The following is a 23,034-nucleotide window of genomic DNA, read 5'->3' as shown; positions in this document are numbered from 1 at the left end:
CTTAAACATAAACATAACCTTGACTCTAAAATAAAAGTTTCCCAAAATCTCCTTATTTTACAGTTTTTTTAAATCCATGTGGTGCTTATAGATATGACCCCCCCCCCCCCCCCCCCTCCCACACACACACACACACACACACACACACACACACACACACACACACACACACACACACACACACACTTCAGCATCTGCAATGTCACAGGGTGCCCCATACTACAAATGCAACCAGTAGCCAAGACTCTTTTCCAGTAGGTGGTGATGTTGATCCAGATATCTGCAGTACTGAATGGCTCTGAAGCTGTTTGGAGCAACACTGAAGTACATGAGAACAATATGAGCCCTCTCATCGAGTTATTTTTCCAGATGGAACGTGTATATGGAAAATTGATGGCTATTTGGCAGACAGGAATGATGCATAATGGCAACCACTCATACTAGGCCGGCTGAGAACCAGAAGGAGCCTGGGAGCGAAGAGGAGTGTAAAGGTGGAGTGTTCTAAATTGGTAATACAAGGCTTCAATCTAACTTCATAAAGGCACATCAAGTTATCAGGAAATGTACATGTGTGAGAGGCTGAGAGACTGCATACAGCATCGAGCGTATTCAAATAAGTTTTTGTGTTATGACAATATCATTGCATTTGAGATGAATGGATTATTTGTTGTAAATAAGGTTTTGAGGAAGAAAAATATACCTTGGTGAGGTACTGTATATCAAAGGAACAACACCCCACCCTGCTTGCTACCTGGTCTACACCCATCCCCCTGCAGTTTTCTCACTTTCTCCAGTCCCTCTGTCCCAGTCTGCCCAGTCTCACCCTTAGTGAAGAGGACTGTGTGGAGCTTGAGGCTGCCTCCATTCTGCAACCGACTGGGCAGCTCACTGAAGTGACAGCTGTCCAGGAACAGGGTGACCCTCAGGGCTTGTCGGCTGCCCTCCACCTGGTAACACACTGGTGTGTCTGCAAAACACATACACAGACAGGGGAGACGTGAACAAGGCTGTGATATTATACTTTTGGCTGTCTGAGCAACTCAATAAATAAACATGTGAGAACTGTAAGGGGCCCTAGAGTTTGTCATCTTTAAGTACCCTCAGATATTTTGTTAGAGATGTCTACAGAGTGAACTCTGAACAATTGGTTTTATTTGGCACCACTTCACATATACAAATCCTGCATTAATAATAGAGTAAGCAACAGTCAAGTAAATCTCACACTCTCTTGTAGTGCAGGTTTCCAACTGCCATTAAAGACAGCACTGCTGCATTATTGAGCATAATCCATCATTTCAAATCATGTGTATTATGTTTATGTCCTACAATCATGAACTTCAGTAAAAAAAAAAGGGTTTTTAAATCACTGCAGTTGTATCAGAAGTTCAAAGCCTCCAGAAGTGAAGGTGGAGAGCTCACTGTGTCTCCAGCCTTAGTTGGACACTGCCGCAGACAGTAATGACTACACACACAGTAATGGAAAAAGTGACAAAAGTCTAGTTAAATATAACACTGTACTTACTTGTGAATTAGTCATGTTAGGAAAATCTGCGATACACATACTGCTATGTGTATAAACTATTTTTAATGTAGCATTAGTGTTCAAATGATTGTACAAGACAAATTGACAGAGGTTGATCCTTGATTTCATCATGTGTTTACATATCTTTGTTGTTGTCTTGCACATTTATTGAACTTTTAAATATATTTATGCAGCTAAAACAATTTCAGTTTAAAAGGTTCTGTTTTTACTGTATCATTTGTATGCAGAGCAGTAACCTTTTCTAATTCAATGAACAACACATGACTAGTAATAACTTATAAGCCTGACGCTGATTCGTGCCGATTCCTCCTAACATTTTCCGACAGTGAGACATGAGCAGTTCTCAGAAAATGGAAAAGATGACCTTTACTGAGCAACCTCTAGGGTCAGTGCTCTTTCCTAAAGAACCCATCAAGCTGTAATCCTGTGGAATTGGCTGTGATGCTTCAGGCTGAACTCAGGGGCTACAGACTCTGCGGTGCTCACATGACCCTATCTTACCTATAGCTCCCTGCTTGCTGAGGATGCCATTAGCAAATCAATACTGTCCAATGGACGTTGCCGCCATAAACCATCTGCCGACACTGCAGCAATCTGAGCTGAATATGCAACTTCAGGAAAGCATTTTGGTTAAAGACTTTCTTCCATCAAAGTGTTAGAGACTGAGTGTGCACAGTGTTTATTGCTACATGTCTGTCATACGCAACGAATAAGTACCGTGTAAATGACAATGTATACACATTAGTTTGCATGTTTTTGCACAATATATGCATGTGTGCACTAAATACTTCCTGCACCTGAGTGTGAACCTGGAATAGTAAATCCCTGCCTCATCCATAGCTTTGCCTCCTAAAATGAGAAGTGCATGTTGTGCGCTTCCTTTGAGAAGCAATCTCTGCTGGCCACATTGAGGCGGCTGAAAAGACAACTGATTCGGGATGCAGCCGTCATTTGTATCTGCTGGCTTTAAAGCTTCTGGTAGCCTGCAGCATTTATGGTGGCTACAGATAGTGAGGTTATTAAAAGGCACAAAGGTCTTACAGTTTATACACACGGTCATGTCAAGACTCTCACAATGCGCAGCCTAGGTGCATCCTCACTCACCTGCACTACACCTCTGTGTTCAAATGCTTACTCTGAAATAAATGTTACAACCTTGAGCCTTTTGAGAGGAGAGAAGCAAGCACAAACCACAAAATCAATTTGTCATTTTCATGCTCCAAAAGAATATTTCTCCACAACAGCATATGTTACATGCTGATGCAAGAATATTATATACATCTATGTGTATTCAATTGTAATGTTTGTGTATATCTTTGAGTGCTTCCACCACATATACACTAGTATTTCATGTGTCTCAGAACAGCACTCAAATTTTAATGAAGCCCTTCACAGCCCGTCAGGAGGGACCATGTTATCTGTAATACACGGACAAAGAGGACTTTAAAAGACTACATGCTCTGCCCTTGTTTAAGATGATTTATGGAGCCATTATACTGTTGTTTTAGCTGCTTATTCAGTTTCTCCCATGAAAAGAAAATTAAATCTGCAATGGCAAAATGACAGTTTCACCCTCAATAGCTTCCATACATCCACATAATGGAACTCTTTTCAGAGTTGGTCAAACCATACAGCTGCTCATTAGCAGCAGTCTGGTTTGAATGGGCCAAGTCAGTCTCTGTTGATGGAGTCTCTTACTTGCGACTAGACACTCATCCTCCAGTTGCCTGAAGAACACAGTGACTTTGTCCAAGTCCAACAGGGCCGCCTTGGTATCTTCCAGCATGGTGCGCTCCTCTTTCTATCAGAGGAGAGAAAGAAAGCTCAGAGGGTGCACCAGGAGACTCCTGATGGTTGTGACGACAGCTGCATGACTAGAAAGCCATAAAGACCCGGGAACATGCCACAGAGGGAAGGATACAACAGGATATGTAAGCCATTATGGTGTTTGTTTAAAACTGCGTCAGGAAAGATTTTTATTTTTAGAAAGTATAACTAATTTATGAAACTACAAATGAGAAACTCTGTTGGTCGTCAAATAAATAACAGTCCTCACCAGGTGTGGGGCCAGCGTGGACTGGAAGTGCAGCAGAACACCAATGACGGATATTTGCTCCAGCCACTTGCGGCTGGTCTCCTTGCCGTCCTCCTGGTACTCGCCGGCGTTGTTGAAGCGCGACCGGAACGCCGCCAGCAGCTGCTCGGCCAGAGTGCAGAGGGCGCCCGTCGCTGCCTGGCAGAAGATCACATCCCGTCGAAGCTGCAGAGACGTGTCTGGTGTTGGGGGGTAGAGAGTAAGAAATGATGATGTCAAAGAGGAGTTGGCCGGAGTTCATAGGGATACGGGGGGTGGGGGGGTGTTTTGGAAAGAAGAGAAGAAGTGAAGGGAGTTGTATGAAAATGGAGGGTACAGAGAAAGGCAGGCAAAGGAGAAAAAGATGTGAAGGTCAGCGTGAAGGTCAGCGTGCAGGAGAGAGTCAGACACCCTGACCTCCCACTCTAACCTTCCTCATTATACATTTGTTAGACTTTCTCCAATACATATACTTTATTCCGTTAGTCTGGATCCCCTGAGAGGATATCTCCCAATAACTAACACCATATGCCACCGTGCACAGTCCAAAGTGACTGGAGCATCATGTGCTTCAACACTAAACTTCTTTCTGTAGAAACAAACCAAACAACTCGCCTTAACCTTGATCTGCTTCTGCTCTGGGAAATAAAAACATGGCTGACATCTCAGACTCCGTCAAATGATTTAAATGTACTGGAAAGTTAAAGTTAATTTAAACATCTGCTTTCTCTTTGGTAATGAATGAGATGTGATGAAACTAAAACATACTTAATATGGACCTACTGTAGTCAGTGGTCACTATTAATGTAAACATGCACATGCTTTTTTTTCAAAGCTTATGTTACAACATGAAAGGAAAAAAGATGATAAAATATATGCTCATTAAAATGTGAAAAAATCCACAGAAACTGGATTCTTGACATCTTAAATAAATCATTTTTAAAATTTAATCATCTTTGAAGATGTTTTTAGGACCTGCAGATGTAGAACTGGCTGTAATTTCATATGATGGATGATCTCATTTGCAAAGAGAGAAAACTGTTGGAATCATCTTAAATACTCCAGTCATGAGAACCTTCCAGCTGCTTGAGACTCAGTTCTGCAGAGTGATTGCACAGCCAGCTTTGGCATCTCCTCTGGTAATTTTATGGAAAATTAGAGCCGGGTTCTATCTAGTTCGATTACTTGCCACCAGCTGGCTGTGAATATGAACTGGTTTGTGTCAAACACGGACATGTTACTCTACCTGTGCACTTGAGCAGAGCCAGGAGAAGCTGGTTCTTTCCATCTGTGGAGGTAGAAGGAAAACAAGGTGGAGTGACTGATTGTAACTGTATACAACCACATGGCAGGAGTGTGTGCGTGTGTTCGCTCCACTAACCGTCCACAAATCTCTGCAAGCTCTCCACCAGGGTTTTGATAGAGCTGGGCAGGTTCCAAGGGTCCTCCTGGATGTTCTTGTGGATAATGTAGCGACAACGAGCTGTCCAGTCCTCTGTTTGGCGAAACTCTGTTTACATAAAACCCAGGAAATGCGTGAGTGCGTGTGCTTCTGTTGTGTAACGGTTGCATGAACAGAAACGTGTCGACACACCCTTTCACCTTTCAAGCAGTAAACGCACATACATATCAATGTGCACACACAAACAAATACAGCATGTACCTGGTTGGCTGTGGTCTGAGTAAAAGTGCTTGGTCTCCTCACAGGCCTTGGTCATGACAGGTCCTTTGAGTAGGCTGTTGATGGAGTCAACCTTTGTGTAGAAATAAAAACAGACACATACACACACAAGCGTGCACACATACACACACACACACACACACACACACACACACACACACACACACACACACACACACACACACAGAAAGACTGTCAGGTAATCAATTGATATTTCATCCCTGATATTCCACACACAGCTCCTTCCTTTCTTCTACCAGCTCCCTCATTTGTTTCCGTGTCAGTCAAACACACACACACACAACTCTGCAGTAATTTCTGGCGTGGTTCTTGCAGCATTAACAACAACAAGGCTTGTGTGTGTAAGCCCCCTTAGCTGCTGTTTCCATGTGGAAAAAACTATCGCAGCCAAAGAGGGGGCACCCCACGTGGAGTTAAACAACATCAAATGCTGGTAAGAGGAGAAGAAAAGAGGTATGGATGTCTTTAACTGAATCAACATATCTCTGTGTGCGTGTGTGCGTGTGTGCGTGTGTGTGTGTGTGTGAGGAGAAAGAGGGAAAGGTGGGGCAAAGAAAAGAAAGAAAGGAAGTCAAGCGAAAGATGAGAGAGAAACCCAGGATCCAGAGCAGAGGACAGAGGGAGCTGCATGAGGTAACTCAGCCCAGATGTTGACTGATTACTATCACAATCATCTGTCCCAAATGGTTTAAGGGGTGGGGGTGGGGGTGGGGGGGCAGTTAGAGCTGATATGTGTGTGTGTTCTTGTTTCTCTGTCTTTCAGTTTTACGTCTTCTGGCTGCCTTTAAACTTCAGTCACATTATTTGGTCCTCTTTCCTCTTTTGCGAATAAAGAATAAAAGAATAAAAATTTTGTTAAAGTTTGGATTAGACTATGGTTAATTAGGGAAGCTCAAGAGTGCAATGGCTCCTGCTAACAGAAATTCAGCTTTTACTCCAGACTGAACCCCGGGAACCTACCTGGTTGAAAAGGTGCTCGAGGCAGCCGTGCAGCTTGTCCTGTTTGTCTGAGGGAATCCTCATGTCGCATGGCAGCTCATCCCCTACCAACCAAAAAAAAAACACCAAGCAAAGAGTTGAGGAGTGATCACACTTCTGGACACCAGCGTTTGTTGCATGTGTTAAATAAGTTCTATCCATCTGTAAATGTAAATTCTGATGCATCAAATTAGAGAGGTTGAGGGCTACTGAGGGATTTCACCACGGACTCATTGTGTGCTGTTTATGACGTAACACTAATAAAAGCGATGTGATAAACAGCAGCGGTCACATACTTGGCTCGATGCAGAGAAAATGTGGCTGTGGGGATTATGAAATGTTGTGTCTACAGTATCTGACCACAACCTCCAAGAAATATCTACAGTGAAAGCATATGACATATGATCAACATTATCACAAAGTACAGAGCAATAACAACTACTCATCTGTTCTTATGCAAACATTCATCATGCCTCGTCTTTGTTTGACACTCAGGAGGCATATACTTGCCTCAGCCGCGCTTATGTTGTTTATGCTGAATTCACTTTGTTACAGCTCTATTTGTTTGGACAGTGACACATTTTATTCTTTCTGAAATGATCATTGTTTCCCTTGAAATCCAATATACTGAGCCAAAACAACATGTAACTGACAAAGTGCAGACACTGCAGTGAGAGGTTTTCTGGATAAAAATCAAATCTTTACAGCTGTGCATAAAAACTGTTTTTACCTGATCCCATCTCATCGCTCCCCAGGTAAGAGCTGTTACTCCGCACACTGGTGTAGGACAGGACTGAATCTCTGTTGCTGTTGCATTCACTGCAATAAAGCACACACACACACAAACAAACAAACAAACAAACAAACACAGTTAAAATGCGTCACACAGCAGAGGGTTCATTCCGCTCTCCAACCACAGAGGGGTTTGGAAAGCAGCGTCTTGTAATTATGCTGCCAAATAATCCGTCTGATTGTAAATGCCTTTTCTGATTTACAGTATGTGAGACCAAAGGTAATTAAATGTTTCTCACAGTAATAACTGCCTCTGGTTTACACACAGAGGCATTCACTCAACTGTAGCTGCATCAGACTCAAAAACATTCGCCTGATGGTAAATATATACATTAGACTTAAGCACTGAAATAGAGTTCACCTTTACACACAGATACTTTAATAAACATGTTTGTTTCAGTGCTGCCAGTGTGTTATGGATCAGTAATCAGGAGAACTCCTGCCTGCCCCTGACAAATTTATAAAAAGACGCAGTCTGGTATTTATAGTCATACATCTACGTGAATCGACATGATTACCGGGAGCGCGTGGAAGATTTATGCGGCTCAAATTATACATTGCTTAAAGTGAGCACGTTCGCAATTCCCCTCAGAGGAGCTCTGAATGATTCACAAGCTGAATTATCATGACAAATGGCCTACGAGCAACTACGAGCTACAAAAACGACAACACCGGCTTTGTCTTCTTTTACTATTATGCGGCTTGGCTGGATGACAAAGTGGGGGAGTCAGGGGTGGGGATCACCTGCTGGGGTTTTTCTGTGGTCTCTAATGTGTGTGAATATGTGTTTGTGCTGGTAGGGAGGGAAACGGGCTGCATCGGTGCTGCTACAATTACAGGGAGAGAGTTAGCTTAGCCATCTTTTAGTAGTTAGGCTTGAATTTCCTACTGGCTTTTACTCTCACACACACTCCTGCAAACACACCATCATACACTCATAGTAATATGTGTGTATTTACTAGTAAATCTGCACATGTTCTTGTGTTTGTATGCTGTCCCTCAATCCACTTCCTCTTATCATACTTCAGTCCTCCCATTGATTTTATTTGTTGCCTAATATAAACACAATCCCCTCTGTCCCGACGGGCCCTGTACTATTCCCCTCCTGGCTATCTGCTTCTGCATGGGGACTTTGTGTTTTCCAGCTTAATTCAGACCCATACACACTCTCTCTCACTCACGGACACACACACACACACACACACACACACACACACACACACACACACACACACACACACACACACACACACACACACACACATGAGGTGATTTCCAAATTTAGCCTCACACACCTCCTGCCAAAAATGTGAGAGCACCACAGCGTATTCACAGCTTGAAAATCAGGTGAGAATGGATTCATAAACACACTGAGAACACATCGGGATCCCAGTGAGCAACTCATTAACGGCTTCCTTTGAGGATGCTTCTTTAATTGTAGCCATGTCCCATTTGAATTCGGTCTACTGCTGTATAGAGTGTTCACAATGGGAAAAAATATGTGAGTAAAAATGTTCATACTAAAACTGTCAGCACTCAGAGTAAAACCACTTGAATTTTGAGTGTGGTGTTAATGGACATATTGTCCCACAATGCAATCCACAGTGAATATAACTTGCTTGGCCTAAGAAGAAAAGATGAGTGAAATGCGTATTGGATTGATTTTGAGTGTGCTCTTCTCTGAGGAAAGAGATGTGATGTTCAGCAGTCTCTGGCATGTTTAGCAAGGCAGGAAGATCAATCAGTTGAGATCTGATGCCAGAAGCCAAGTGCAATCTGTCTGGATGTGATTCTGGACACACTCTAGATCCGACTAAATAGCAGACAATAGGTCTTAACAGGGCCATACACACACTCACACTATAGAGCCAACAGAGTTACAGATTTATGACGGACACAGTGTACCAGAGTTTGGAACAGACACTACTTGCCTGTGATTTCTTCACGTGCTCTTCACTCCTCTGTTCTTTCTGTTCATTTCTGTCTCTGACCCCTTGTGTCCACTCTCTCCTGTCCTTGTTCTCACATTATGTTCCTCACAGGCTGTACTCGGCCCGTGACCTCCGACTGCTGAGCTCTGCTGTGGTCTGTCACCACCTCAGGCTTTAATGTCTGATTATCTCAGCAGGACCCACCACCCACCTCTAAAACACAGTAGCACCTTTCATCACATCCAAACCTTCACAAGTGGGATGATTCATCCACATTCACCATGCAGCTTTGTACTGTTACCATGAACAGGGTTTTTTTTTTTTTTCCACTAGGCTTTAAATCTCTGAGTAAACACCTCACTCTGTGTGTGTGTGTGTGTGTGTGTGTGTGTGCGTGTGTGTGCGTGCGTGTGTCTGCATTTGCCTACATTTGCCTTTACATTTTATTCTGATGAGGTAGTTGTGTTTCACATGCCGTGGCTGGGCCGTAATGACAGAGTGTGTGAGGAGGCCGCGCCCCAAACATTTGGCTGTATTATACACCAGCCCACCGCACCAACAACCAATAACTACATCTTAGTGGGTGGTGGAGGGTGGGGCTCAGTGGAGCACGGCCCAGTGAACCATGCACACACACACACTCTCTCTAACACTCACACACACACACACAAAAAAACATCTGAATGAACTCGCAACAAGCAAATGACATAACCAGATCTGCCCAAAACATTTTGAAGTAATTTTTAGCCCTCCATCTCGGTTAAAATGCCAACATCTGGAATGAGTTGTAGCTTCCAAAGGGGGGAAATGAGCAGCATTATAGGTTTGTGGAGTAACGAGGGAGTTTGAAGGTTGTTCATGTTTTATAGAGTCCACAGTTAGAAATCTAGGTGTGAGACAAGTATGTCCCATTTCTCCTTTGTTGTGTTTTATAAAGACGCTGTTATACCAGGTGAATATAGATTGTCCACCAGCATAAAAAGTTAATTGTGATTTATATCAGGCAGCTTATTGAGAAAAACCCAACAATACAAACATCAGAAGAGTCATTCTTATTTTATCTCCCAGGCTACATCTTAATTTCAACCTGAGCAACATTAGAAAGTCTGTGTGATTTAGTGACACAGTCTTTAACCAGTTACCTGTAGGAGTCCCTGTAGCTCATTGTGTCATGACCCGAGTCCTCCTGGTCCTCCTCGTTCACCTTAAAGCAGACTCTTTTAATGCCGCCTTGCTCCACTTTGTCCTGGTCACAGCCGTCCTCGCAGGGGGCCAGGGAGGGTTGACTTGCCTCATACACCGGAGGCTCCCCGCCTTCCCCCTGTGGCTGCGTGGGCTCAGTGATAGACGACAAGAGGCTGAAAAAAAAATAAGTTTTATTCCAAAAATGAAATATCTGTGTAGTATATTCTAAATATTTTAACATGTATATATAGGTTTAGGGATATAAAGCATATTGGAATTACATCCTGAGCATCAAGACAATATTACTCCTATATTTATATTCTAATACACTGTGCATAGAAGCCTTTACTATCAAACATCTATTCATTCATACTGTCACACCCCTTCCTCTGCACGGACACACAATATGTGTCTCTCTCTCTTGATGTTATCCTGGCCTCACTCCTTGTTCCTGTACTGAGGCCCAGCCCGTAAATATTTTGGGCCTGAAGAATGTTCCTTTTGTAAATCCTCAGCTTTAAACAAGGCAAAGGGCAGACAGACAAAGAGAGGCTGACGAACAGCCTCAGGAGACTGGTGAGGGGATAGCAAGCTCCAAGCTTTTCATGAAGAGATCTCTAAATGTGTGAAGGCTGCGAAAATAGTCCTCTCACATATAAACACCAGTGGAATGATAATATTTGATAACAGCACTAGCTGTTGGAAAATATTTTCTAAATGGATATGAGTAAACAGTTTTCTTTTTGATTGATGGCACCGGTCAGCAGAGGTAGAAATGAGAGATTGATATTAAATAGGCCAAAAAAATCTCATTCAAATAATAATATCCATGTTTATAATTAAAAAGCTTTTTGTAGATCAATGTACTAAAACACTTACACATCGATCTGAGCGACATATTGCCTCATTTCCCTCACAGCGACATCTAGGCGGCTATACAAGTGAATGTAGGAGTCCTGTGTCTCTGTGTCTTCCTGTTTGAGCAGGAAGCTCAGCCCGCCCTCTCCATGGCCACTCCGTCGACTGTCTGTCAACCCCTCGCCTCCGTCCACAGCCACATCCCCACCGCCGTCCACTTCATCCCCTTCCAGGCCAGAACAGTTCCAGGAGGGAGCGCCCATGCTGGTCACACAGTGCTGGGTGTGGGACATGGGGTTCAGTTGTGCTACAGGAAGAGAGGAGAGGAGAGGAGAGGAGAGGGGAGGGGAGGAGAGACAATGTTAGCAGTGGCTGAATGAAAAATGTTTGACTCTGGCAATTATATCTACCCCAGATGTTCAAAGCCTATAAAGTAACACTCTTGTCTGTTCTCCATTTGGGCTTGATGAAAAACAACTCCTTATGCAACTGATACGCATGACAAGGGCAGGATGCAAAACTGTTTACTTGGGTTAAATGCCAAACTAAGCTGCAATAACCTGAGATCTTCCAAAAAAATCTTCCTATGAGCCCAGAGTGTGGACTGTTAGTACACAGCAAACACTAACATGAAGCAGATTAATCCCGATTCATTTCATGTACATTCCACACATTATTTTTTAAAAGCCGGGGTATTGCACTGGAAGAGGAAATTTTTTCGTCACCGTAGGTAATAAACCTCATAATTTTATTCTGTTTATTCAGAGTCGCTAAAGGCTAGCTGCTCTCGCTGGGGAAAACATCATCCCCGTGGCTGTCGGCAGAGCACGTTCTGAAAAGCACCGGAGCTGAACATCTCACTAGTACAACTGCTGGGCAGATGTCTGACTGGCAGCTGGTGCTGAGAGGAAAGATGAGGACGAGACATCCTGGAACAATGCAAGCAATGCTAACTGTCTGCTGTCTGTCTGGAAAGCTGCACTGCACTCTCATCTCTGCTGAGAGTGAATGGAGTTCAGCAGCTAAGCCTTAAGACTCCTAAATAACATCAAGCTGCATCATAATAAAATTGGGCCATATAGATCAAAGACAGGATACTCACTTACTCTTTGTATCTATGGATAAGGGATTTTAAAAACATTTTTCTCTCTTTTTCAAATTATTCCGTGGTGAATTTACTTTCCATTTCCACTCAGTGTTTTGCTCTTTCTTGTTTCTCTGCCCTTTGACCCCTGCAGCAGCACCAGCAGCAGCACCAGCAGCAGCAGCAGCAGCAGCAGCAGCAGCAGCGGTGGCGGCAGCAGCAGGAGCTAGTGAACGGGCACACATTCCTGTGCTGCCTTGAGGCACCATCTTTGCTGACATCATTCATTCACTTCTTGTGACAATAGCATGCGTATGGCCCGGAGCTAATGGAGTCTTAATGGGAAACCACTCATCTAACCTACTACTGTTGAGACCTAATGGCTACTGTGGAAGGGGAGGGGTTGGCGTTCCCTCTCTCTGTGCTGCAGGATTTAAATGGTCATTGAGGGTAATTAGTTACAACGATCACTGAGCCAGTGTTAAGTGGGTTAAGCTGTATTATCATGAAGGGGATGGATCTCTGTGAAGCTTAGGTTAAGCAGTGGATATGTGACAGAGATTGTGCTGATGTTCAAATCTTCTTGGATATATGTGTATGTGTGTGTGTGTGTGTGTGTGTGTGTGTAGGTGTGCATGTACCTCTACCTTGGTCAGGGTCCAGGCCAAACAGGGAGTTTTTGCGCCCGAAGCGGATGCTGAAAGTCCTGCCAGCAGAGGTAGTGCTCTTGGGGTAGGACACCTGCATCAAGCTGACATGGCAGTTGGTGGGAACAAAGTCCATGCAGCCCAGTGGGTGAGGGCGAACGCCGGCCTGTCTGAAGGAGGGCCACACCTTGTTCCTCAGCTCCAGGGCAAACTGGGTGAAAAAGGAAAAAATGACGGGTAAAAGCCTGAGCTGCATGACCGACAGCTCTAATATCTGTAGTGGAGGTTTTTAACAAGATAATTTTTCACTGACCCCAAAGGCAAAATATGGTCACTGTAGCAGAAAATTAGACATGGAGATACAACACATAATAACAGACAATATAAGGATTAATAATGTAACTGTAGCTAGAGAGAGTTTTGTCTTGAGTAAGGGAAAAATACTAATTCAAGGTTAAGGACGAAAGAAGAGTTTGTGTTGAACAATTCATATATGGTTCATATACGTATGGATTTGCTGCATTTCACCATGTGTGCGCTACATCCAAATATCCAAATGTGAATATATAGAAAAGGCTTGTGTTTTGACATCAGGAACATAAGAGAGGCAGCGTTCAACCCACTTTTATGTCCCACTGAAAAGCCTCTCTCAGCTGTTCTAAAAGCTTTAAAAAGCTTGTGTACCCTAAGGTGTCTGGAAAATAAGAGCCAGTAAGAAACATGCTTTGAAGAAGTGAAATAATAATAACAACATTTGTTGGCATAAATGTGAGGACACTCGTACGAATGATGACTTCCACTTATCTGACTTCTATTTCAGTCAACAGTGGTTTTGAAGTCAACATGAATGAATAGGGGACTTTTCTGTGTGTAACAATTCACCTCTGATCACAGTGTATATGAACATGTGTTCTATGTGTTCAAGAGAAAGTGGAAGTGTGTCTTAGTACCTGCTGATAGCTGCTGATACGCCGTCGGATACTCTCCAGCTTGGTGTCACAGATTTGTCTGAACTCGTACTGAGGCATTGTAACTACTCGGTCGCTCTGGGAGATGAGCTGGCTGCAGTTACTAACAAAGACACTGTCATCACCAGAAAATGCCTCCAGGATCTGTAGAGACAAGAAACACTGGTAAGGATGGATCACAGCTACTATAAAAGTTTAGTCACTTGCAGCAAAGAAAAAAAAAAACAAAAAAAAACATTCCTAGCAGCAGCAACATGAGACAACTGTGTTTTTCATCTAGCTAAACATTCAGCTTTCCAATACTAACAACTGAAACCACCAGTGATGCCAAAAGATCCCTTTGCTGCTTTCAGATCCTGTCATAATAATACAACTTAAACAAATATCAATGACACACAAACTAGTGAGCGGCCAGGCTGGGATCTTCCATGATTCATGATTACACATCAAGAATGAGCTGAGGTCTCCCGTCTGGGGTGTATTCTCTTCTTCAATTCGTTCAATAAGATCACAGTTACAGCTGCTAACTAACCCAAAAACTTTGACCAAACTCCACCTCCTCCTTCCATAACTACCTTAGCAGTGAGACTGAAGCAACCTTTGGGCTCCACCATCTTCTCCAGCACGTGGCTCTTGATGCCGGCAGTGCTGACGTACTCATAGACCACGCCGTGCTCCAGGTGGACGTTATCTACCGTCAGACTGACCAGAGGCAGCTCGTCGGACAGGGAAAGCCTGCCCAGCCGGTGGTCTGTGGATCACAATTTTCAATTTATTTGATTTAGCATTGTGGAGTAAGGTAGAAAGAACTTTTCTGATGAATTTAAAAAAACTGAAATGGATTAGGGCCATGCCTTAAATGTTAATAGCACATTCAAGTTGCAAAAAAAACTCCAGCTTTGAACCAGAATATAAAGACTTCATGAATCCCTTTAGTCATGACATGTTTAGTCATGTTAAGGTACTCAGCGTACTGCACATGTGTCAAGGGTGCTTACCCTGCCAGCACTGTAAGAAAAATTGGGCACTGAATGATACAGATGACGTCGTCTGACTGTAGCGTGAGCCAATGTAATTTTCAAACAGAGAATTTTCTATATTCAGAGAAAATTACCTCCTGCTGAAGCCACTTTTTACTGACACAGTAACTATGACCCAATTCAGAGGTCATCTGAAAATAGCTGCCTAGGTGGAACATTATGTTTTGATGTAATTTGACAGATGTTTTTTTTTTTTTTTTTTTTTTTAAAACATCAAGTCTGAAATCAATCTGGAGTCACACACAAAGCAGCAACAGTTTATGATACAGGACTGTCCCGACTAAAACTAATGCTGTTCAGATGTGATTTGCTGACAGATGGGCCACAAATGAAACCTGATGTTTGTAGTTATTATTAGTATTACATCAGATGCATTCTGAAAAACTTCAACACAATTTAAAAATACTGCTTTACTCATAAAAATGTGCCTGAGAAGAAGAAGAATATACATTCAGCTACAACATCTTCAGAGGGTGTAACCTCGGGTTTCACCTGCTCCATTAGTGCCGTTCCCCTCCTGGCGCTCCGAGCCGTTCTCCACCGGATAAGGACTAAAAAGACTCTCCTCCTTCTCATCTGCACCTCTTTGCCTTTGCAGTTCTTCCACATCCTCAAATGCACGGTACACCCACTGACACTGTGGGAAACAGATTAGAGCTGAGCAGTTACCGGTATATCGAATATGTTCGCAATAGGTAATAAATTATTATTGGAAATAAAATGAGGAACTGAGCAAAGGAGGAAATGAGGGTGAAGTGAGCAGAAAAAGAAACAAAACCTTAGATGTGGGTGCACTTAAAACACACACCGTGAATAAAACAATCTGAAGTAGTTATGCCTCATGGACATACAGAAGACACTTTTCACCTGACAAGCCAGTCAAGGCTGACTGCACCACCCTGAACTCAGCAGTGCAGTCAGCCACATCAACGACATCCTGGTAATTCATCCTGCTGTTAAATGAACCAGCAAACATTTACTGGAATAAGTCCAGAATAAGGCTGCTAAGCTGAGCCTGTTCACTGGCTTTGAGCAAAGGGGATTTATCAGAAGAGGAGGCCAGGCTAAACAAAACAAAACACTGTGCTTCATACAGTAAGGAGGACATCCTACTCTGTCTGCAGCCTTGTGAAATACTGCCTGGAGACATGAACTGCTGCTGTAGGAATGTCAAAACAAACCTGATGCGAGCTTGGTATTTTTGACATTAACCATGCAATATGGAGCGTAAATACTAGAATCCAGTCATGACTCAATTTGGAAAAACCAAAGCTCAATCTGCAACTGTTACAGAATATAAGACAAACATTCTCTGAAACAGGAATGGGTAAAAATTTTCTGGGGAAAAAGTCAAGTCTTTTATTTGTTGCTTTGGGCTACTCTTTCGCTCTGGGCGGGATTGTATTTTGAGCAGAAAAATGTCCAACTTTCACTACAACTAGCCTGCAGCGACAGCCAGTGATTTATGCTGGAGAATAACAGGCCACCCAATGCTGAGGCCAAGAACGCTGATGAAACGAAGAAGCCCTTGTTGTTGTTGAAGTTTTAATATGTTTTTTTCCTTTTCTAACACGAAAGTTGCTGCAGCTAACTCTGGCTCTGACTAATGCTAATTATGTTTTATGTACTGTCTTAGAGCAGGAATGTGGGTCACTGGGGCTCTATGGTCTGTCAGCTTGGCAAATGTGAATTTAGTGAGCTATGCCACTTTGTTGAAAGATTTGGTAAAATAACCTCCAAACCTTGTTAATCAGCTTATGACACTATGTAGTTCGTACTATAAATAAAGGACCCAGGGAGTACCCAGTCACAGTGAGAGCCACAACAACACACACACTGTAAAACCTCACTGGATAAAGTGATGATGTGGTTTGTTAGGAGTCACAAACTGCACTTCTTTAATAAATACTCTCAATAAATGCCCCCTTTCCACTACAAACCCTGCTCTGTTGATGACTGTGTGTTAGTGTTTGTTCTCCTGTGTCCCCTCACCATCTGTAGAGGCTCCTGCTGTGTGTGTTGCGCAGTGAAGTGCTCCAGAACCTCTTGGTAGTCGCTGCGATTGACGTTACTGCCGTTGACTTTCAGGATGACCTGGCCAGGCTGGAGACCTGCCCCCGCTGCCTCCCAGCCTGCAACGTGTCAACAGAAGATCAGAGGTGAAGGGTCACAGGGTGCTATAAATACAGTGGAAGTGTATACATTACATTGTGCTATTATGAAAACATGAAATTCAAACGGGAGAAATGGAAGGAGTTAGAAAGTGCTTCACACGTGTGTGTGGAAACAAAGATTCTCCAAAATGCTTTAATCAAAGTAAATTAGTTTTTTTCTGTGGAAATTTAAAAAAAAAATCTACTTTTGGACTCAATTAACATATCTGGACATAACCTCGCCCCTTTTGTTCCTCCAGGAAAATAGAAAATTACTTGGCTCAATGCTGTAACATGCTGTCCCAAGCTAATGGCTTTACAGGCTGGAAGTCCAATCAACACCTCCAACATCTTCCTCTCCTATCTAAAAATACCACAGCTGGCATCACTTCCACCAAGGGTGCCAGCAGTTACCTAACTCTGGGGCTGCTTGACCCATGCACAGATAGCACACAGGGGGACTTATTTCAGAAGTGAAGAGAAAAAAGACAACTGGAATTCAGATGGAAAAAATTGCTCCTCATACAACAGCAGAGAGCCAGATGTGATACAGGACACTAGGAAAGACAGAGAAAGGAGAAGGAGTGTGGAGAGGAAGGGGAAAGTAGAAAAGTGAGAGGGAGAGAACGTGAAGAAGTCCCTCTGCCATAATAAAAAAAAATAAAACCAGAGATCACATTCCTTGGCTAACCAGCAGCTCCTTTCCTCACTGTTTCTATGTATCTTCCCCTAATCCAGTCTGGTTTACACATTGGGAATTAACTCTCATCCAACTTGTCATGAATCACAAATTTTTCTATTTCAAGTCAGTTTAGGCACAAACATCTGGTTAGGAGGTGAGAATGAAGAATGAGAAGATAAAGCAAAACTATAGATGTTTTTATTGCACTTTTAGGTCTGATGACAGAGCATTGTGTGTGTGTGTGTATGTGTGTGTGTGTGTGTGTGTGTGTGTGTGCGCACGTGTCTGTGTGTGTGTTTTAAAAGTAGACTTTGATCTATAGGGGCTCTGAACCCTGAAGCGCAGGCTGCCCGGCTGACAGGTGGTCATAAAAACCCTAATAGAGGCTCACTAAAAGCAGAATGTAACAGGTGGTTAGAGGCTAGAGTTACCTCATCTTTCCCTTGAATTTCTCTGAAATTATTTGTCTTTCTGACACTGTAAACATTTTTCAAAGCATCTACTGACACTGATGCTGCAATAACGAGGTCAAATTCTTACAAATCCATTCACAGATAATCCAGAGTGGGTCCTAAACAAAATATATGTCTCTTGTAACAGAATTCAAGACATTGATTTTATGAGACCTCCCTGGGAGCTGTGAACTATTAAACCACTCAACAGATTACTTTACCATTACACATTCAAACTGATGGGATCCTTTTACCTCGAAAACTTTATAGTGCACTATGTCCTTCCTTTTGATCAGGTCTACCTCTCTCACTATGTGAGCTTAGTTGAATGTAACAATATAACAGAAACAAAAAATATGTTTACACAATTAATTTACATTACATTTTACATACAGTTTAGTTTGGGTGAGGAAAAAAGTTTTTTTTTTGCTTTTTTGCAATTGGTCACTTTATTATTGGTGAAATTTAAAGGGGAACTTCACCAATGTCACACATCAAAATCTGTTTACAGGACTTAAGGAGCAGTGCTGCAAAAGTTTAATACTGCAAAGCCTCTTGTGGCTCTCGAGGGAGCCGCGTGAAATCTGGTGAATGGACTCAAGTGATGTCACTCGTCTGGAGCCGTCGGTTTGATCTGAAGACTACAGGAAAAAGTCTGCGGGTATGGAGTTAGAAAGAAGTAATCGTATCAGACCTCTTCTCATCTCTGCTGAGGTTAGGAGATGGAAGCTACATTAGCCGCTATAAACACACCCACACCTCCAACCTAACTGCCAATGGTTTGGGTAATGTAGGTTTTTTATGATGAAGAATATGAAGACGAGCAGACACTCTGACAAGTGCTGGAGTGAGATAGAAGAGCTTATCGTGCCTGTAATTCCTTACAGTAGTAATCCTGAAATTGAACACCTGAAAAGGTTTTCTTGTGGTGATTGAACCGGCTCAAGAAGTCAGTGGAATCTGTCACTCACCTTTCCTGACAGCGTGGACATGAGGAGGAGCGGAGCCACAAAGTCTGAAGGAGAGGCTGTCTGGGTTGTCAGGGATCTTCACAATCCTGGAAGAGAAAAGACCAGTGAAACCAGCGTAGACTGTGTGTGTGTGTGTGTGTACGGGTGTGTTTGTGTGTGTTCCCTCACTCCTTGGCCTTGGTGGCGACCAGCAGCCGCAGGGAGCGTCGTATGTAGAAGGCCTGGCTGATCATGGTTTCCACCTCGGAGAAAGACCTGAGGAACAGCAGGTCTTCGTTGATGGTGTAGATCTTCCTGCCCACCTGCAGACCAGCCATCTGGATGGACAGACGCACAGACAGGAGACAAAATGCTGTCATTTTTAGGTTGCCCTTTGTTTCAGCTAAAGCCCCCACTCGCACAGTAAGATTTTCAGGTGGGGACCACATTCAAATTCACGCATTAACACCCACGTGTCACAGAGAGACCTACACTGTGTGCAGCTTAAGTCTCAGATAAAGTAGAATTCAAGATTTTATCTGACTGTTTTGTATTACTCAGAATCAAATCCCTGCTCAGTGTATGAGCTTCCAAGGAAAACACACAAAACAAATTGAGAGAGAGAGAGCGAGAGAATCAGTGTGTACTGCTCAGCCTGTTCAGTCTTGTCATTTATTTTCCTGCATATGAACGTGCTTTTCATGCAGGAAGTGTATCTCAAGACTGGCTACTAGATATGATTCAGCTGCATATTTACACCTGAGTCCTCTGCCTGGCTGCCTGTTGGATTTGCACATATTTCCTGATTGAAGGGTTACTTTCATTTTCCACAGTTATGCAGATATAAAAAGGGAGATGCACTTTATTTTCCATTTCTCTCTCCCTCTCGCTTCTGTAGCCACATGTTTGTGTTTGCAGCTCCTGGTGGTTTGAGTTATCAGGTCTTTGCATCTTTACCTTAAGTAAATGTAATCTGATCGGTCACAGTGCACGTAAATATGTTGGAATACTGAAAACAAATATAGTGCACATTATGAAACAGCTTCTAAAAATCCTTTCTCAAATGACAGACACACACACAGCACCACAGCCCGCTGTACGTCCTTAAATGCAGTCATCTTGCACATCTTCAGTCACGTTGTGAGAATAATGCTGCCTCTGTATGTTCGCTGTGTGAGTCCAGTGTCCTGGGCACAGATCCGGTGGGGTGGCCTTGGCTGAGCCGGGCTCCGACTCTGGATAAAGGCCCAGGATGGATGTAGGAACGACTGGGAGGAGTCACAGCCATCTGAATGTGGAAGGATGTATGTATGTGTATGTGTGTGACTATACAGCATGGGTGCCGGTCTGCACGTGACTTTCTCTAATAGTATCATATAGTGAAAGAGCCCTGTGTGTGAGTGAGTGTTTCTCAGCCCTTTTCAGAGCCCCATGGGAATCAGCTGAGCTTCATTCACTGTGCTGGCACACAGGCTGTGTCACAACTAGCAATCCTGTTATTGTGGTGAATCGGGGACATGGAGGATGAATAACAGAGTGAGAGGGAGAGAGAGAAATGGAGAAAAAGGTGGAGGAGGGAGCAAAAGAGTGAGGGTTTACTGTGGTGGAAGCAGGGAAAGGAAGAAAAAGGAAAGCTTATCCAGAGAGTGACTGAGGAGAAGAGCAATGTGGGAAAAAAAAACAGCAATGAGTAAAATAACAGAAAGCAATGGCTAAACCTGAACCAGTGGGACTAAATGAAATGGTGGGGCGCACAAGGAAAAGGTTTTCCTTGTCTGAACTGTGGAAAAAGAAGATTTCACAGACAACCAGGGCATCATCCTGTAGTTTCAAGTATGAAGATGGTGGACAGATCATATAAACAGGCTTTTGGTTGCTGGGCAAATTTGCCAGAAGCATGTCACGTGTCTAACCAGAATGGGATGACATGACACAAAGCCGAAATCACAGGAAAATAAAGGAAAATAACCCTGTATTAGAAACGACATCAAGGCAACACTGTGTGATTTTTGTCAGACTGAAAAAATAAGAAGTCTGTGACTGCAGGCACAGTAGCCCCAGATGTGACATATGCCATTTTTACTGCCTGTTCTTAAATACTATATAATCATATGTAATATATAATACTACAACATGTTTTATCAAAAAGAAACGTTTAAATGTTTTGCCACAGCCTTATCTTCAGTTTAAACTGTGTGTGAGTGTGTGTGTGTGTGTGTTTCATTTGGAGGTGATGAGAGCAAGCATGTCTAATGGCTCCACAGCCAATCACAACGAAGTCCTGAGGCAGACTGACAGCAGTCGTCCAAACAGTAGACAGCCATTACCTACTGGAACTAATGCCCCGGGGCAGGAAGGAGATACAGTGTGTTTGTGTGTGTGTGTGTGTGTGTGTGTGTGTGTGTGTGTGTGTGTGTGTGTGTGTGTGTGTGTGTTGACCATTACCTCAGCATGTGAACCCCTGGTAACAGATTTCACCACAATGGCTTTGTTTTTCTCCTCGATCTCAAAGCCATAGTCTTCCTCCTCAGGGTGAATCTAGCACAGAGAAAATCACCTAATTACTGGCACATTTACACTGGTGACTGTGGTGACTGGTGGTGACTGTGGTGACTGATTATCAGACTGAAATATCTTTCACTGCAGAGTAAGGATACATGATACACATAGTTTTATTTCATATTCGCTTTATCTAGTCCACTCTGCTCTGCTGTTACTGTGCATACCCTGGAAATATCCTGTTATTACATCTCATGTGTAAAACGTTATTCGCTGCAATGATTTGATTACTTCTGAGGAGTCACTGAAGTTTCATGTTAAAAGGTGGGTGGTCTCATATCTCATATACAGCTATCCACACATTTTAAATCCTGCACATTTGCAATTTGTGATTTTCATCACGTCAGGTGTTTTGCATCTGATGAGGTCCTCTGCCCCTCATGCTGAATTCCCCCGGTGGGGTGAGGCTTAGTTTAAACGCTGTCGTCACCAAGCACATTAGCCGGCTTCCATTAAGTAAGCTGCTGGGGCCATCTTCCTGCTGCACGGCCCTGATAAGATGGGGATCTCTGCGGTTACATCAGAGGCGATGGCTTCAGTAAATAAAGAGTTCCTGCACTTCACTTCAGTAATAGCCATGAGGCATGATTAGTTCTGCTAATCAAGGAAAAAAGCCTTCTCCACTTCTCCCACTTCTTGTGGAAAGCCAGATAGCATGGTTCTCCCTACCCTGATATGAAAAAGGAGGTTAGTGATGCTTCTAGGGTGAAGATAATAGAATTAATCAAACAGTTGACTTTCTGTTTAAGCCTCTGGAAAACACTGTGCGCTAGACCTAGAACAGCCAACACTGACCTTATTTTATGTGCCAAATAAATATACGTACATGATATGATGTTTAATGGTGAATGTGCTGTAAGCTATGTGACCTGTTGCACAAATTAAGAAGATAAAATGAGTCTGTGGCAGCTTATACTCTTTATCCCATGATCACATGAATGCTACTATGTGGTAGGATTAAAATGTGCTACCATTTAGCCCAATTAAGTTTTAGAAACTTTAGTCCAGTGAGCAGAGACTCTCCATTTAGTCCTTTAGTGAATCTGTTATCTTGTCCCTGGCCTATGTATAACCTATACTACATTTCTGCATGTATGTTACATTTGTTCTGTCTCAAGATGCATGAAACTTTCTTTGAAAAAATATTCAGATTTTTTTTTGAAACTTCAAGAATGTTCCCGTAACAAGTTACAGCAGCTGCTTTAACCAGTGGACAGATATGTTGTACACATAGGCCTAAAAAATCTGAAAGACTTCACAGAAACTAATTTCCTGCTCATGATCCAACATAGCCAGTAGGGCATTTCTTATCTAACTTGATGCCACTCTGTATTAGTTTTAATGCTATTTAAGTTCTGCAAAGAGCCAAATGAGAATGTTCTATTTTAAATAGTAGACAGTGTATGCTGTGCTTTAACATCTCACTTTTGGTTTCT

General features: G+C 42.9%; 1 protein-coding gene across 2 annotated transcripts in view; it reads right to left on the bottom strand.

Annotated features, from left to right (window-relative positions):
• Nucleotides 1-23,034, bottom strand: part of prex1 (phosphatidylinositol-3,4,5-trisphosphate-dependent Rac exchange factor 1) — an 82,590-nt gene that overhangs the window by 6,560 nt on the left and 52,996 nt on the right. Inside the window, exons 17-34 of one of the 2 annotated variants that reach the window (XM_071475446.1) lie at nt 21,485-21,577; nt 19,229-19,377; nt 19,061-19,146; nt 16,795-16,934; nt 15,295-15,439; nt 14,338-14,513; nt 13,745-13,906; nt 12,789-13,005; nt 11,085-11,370; nt 10,163-10,378; nt 7,028-7,116; nt 6,280-6,362; nt 5,281-5,371; nt 4,999-5,127; nt 4,864-4,905; nt 3,600-3,817; nt 3,242-3,344; nt 824-967 (exon numbers count right to left, since the gene is read on the bottom strand). In XM_071475446.1, the coding sequence (XP_071331547.1) occupies nt 824-967; nt 3,242-3,344; nt 3,600-3,817; nt 4,864-4,905; nt 4,999-5,127; nt 5,281-5,371; nt 6,280-6,362; nt 7,028-7,116; nt 10,163-10,378; nt 11,085-11,370; nt 12,789-13,005; nt 13,745-13,906; nt 14,338-14,513; nt 15,295-15,439; nt 16,795-16,934; nt 19,061-19,146; nt 19,229-19,377; nt 21,485-21,577 (2,569 nt within the window). The remainder of the gene's footprint in view (nt 1-823; nt 968-3,241; nt 3,345-3,599; nt 3,818-4,863; nt 4,906-4,998; nt 5,128-5,280; nt 5,372-6,279; nt 6,363-7,027; nt 7,117-10,162; nt 10,379-11,084; nt 11,371-12,788; nt 13,006-13,744; nt 13,907-14,337; nt 14,514-15,294; nt 15,440-16,794; nt 16,935-19,060; nt 19,147-19,228; nt 19,378-21,484; nt 21,578-23,034) is intronic. The other variant, XM_071475447.1, reaches the window with a different exon arrangement.

Source organism: Trachinotus anak, unplaced genomic scaffold (genome assembly GCF_046630095.1).
Source record: "Trachinotus anak isolate AG129_WGS33_773 ecotype Australia unplaced genomic scaffold, CSIRO_AGI_Tana_v1 ptg000004l, whole genome shotgun sequence".
Classification (NCBI taxonomy): Eukaryota; Metazoa; Chordata; class Actinopteri; order Carangiformes; family Carangidae; genus Trachinotus; species Trachinotus anak.
The sequence above is the reverse complement of the archived record's forward strand: the minus strand, read 5'-3'. Positions and strand labels throughout refer to the sequence as shown.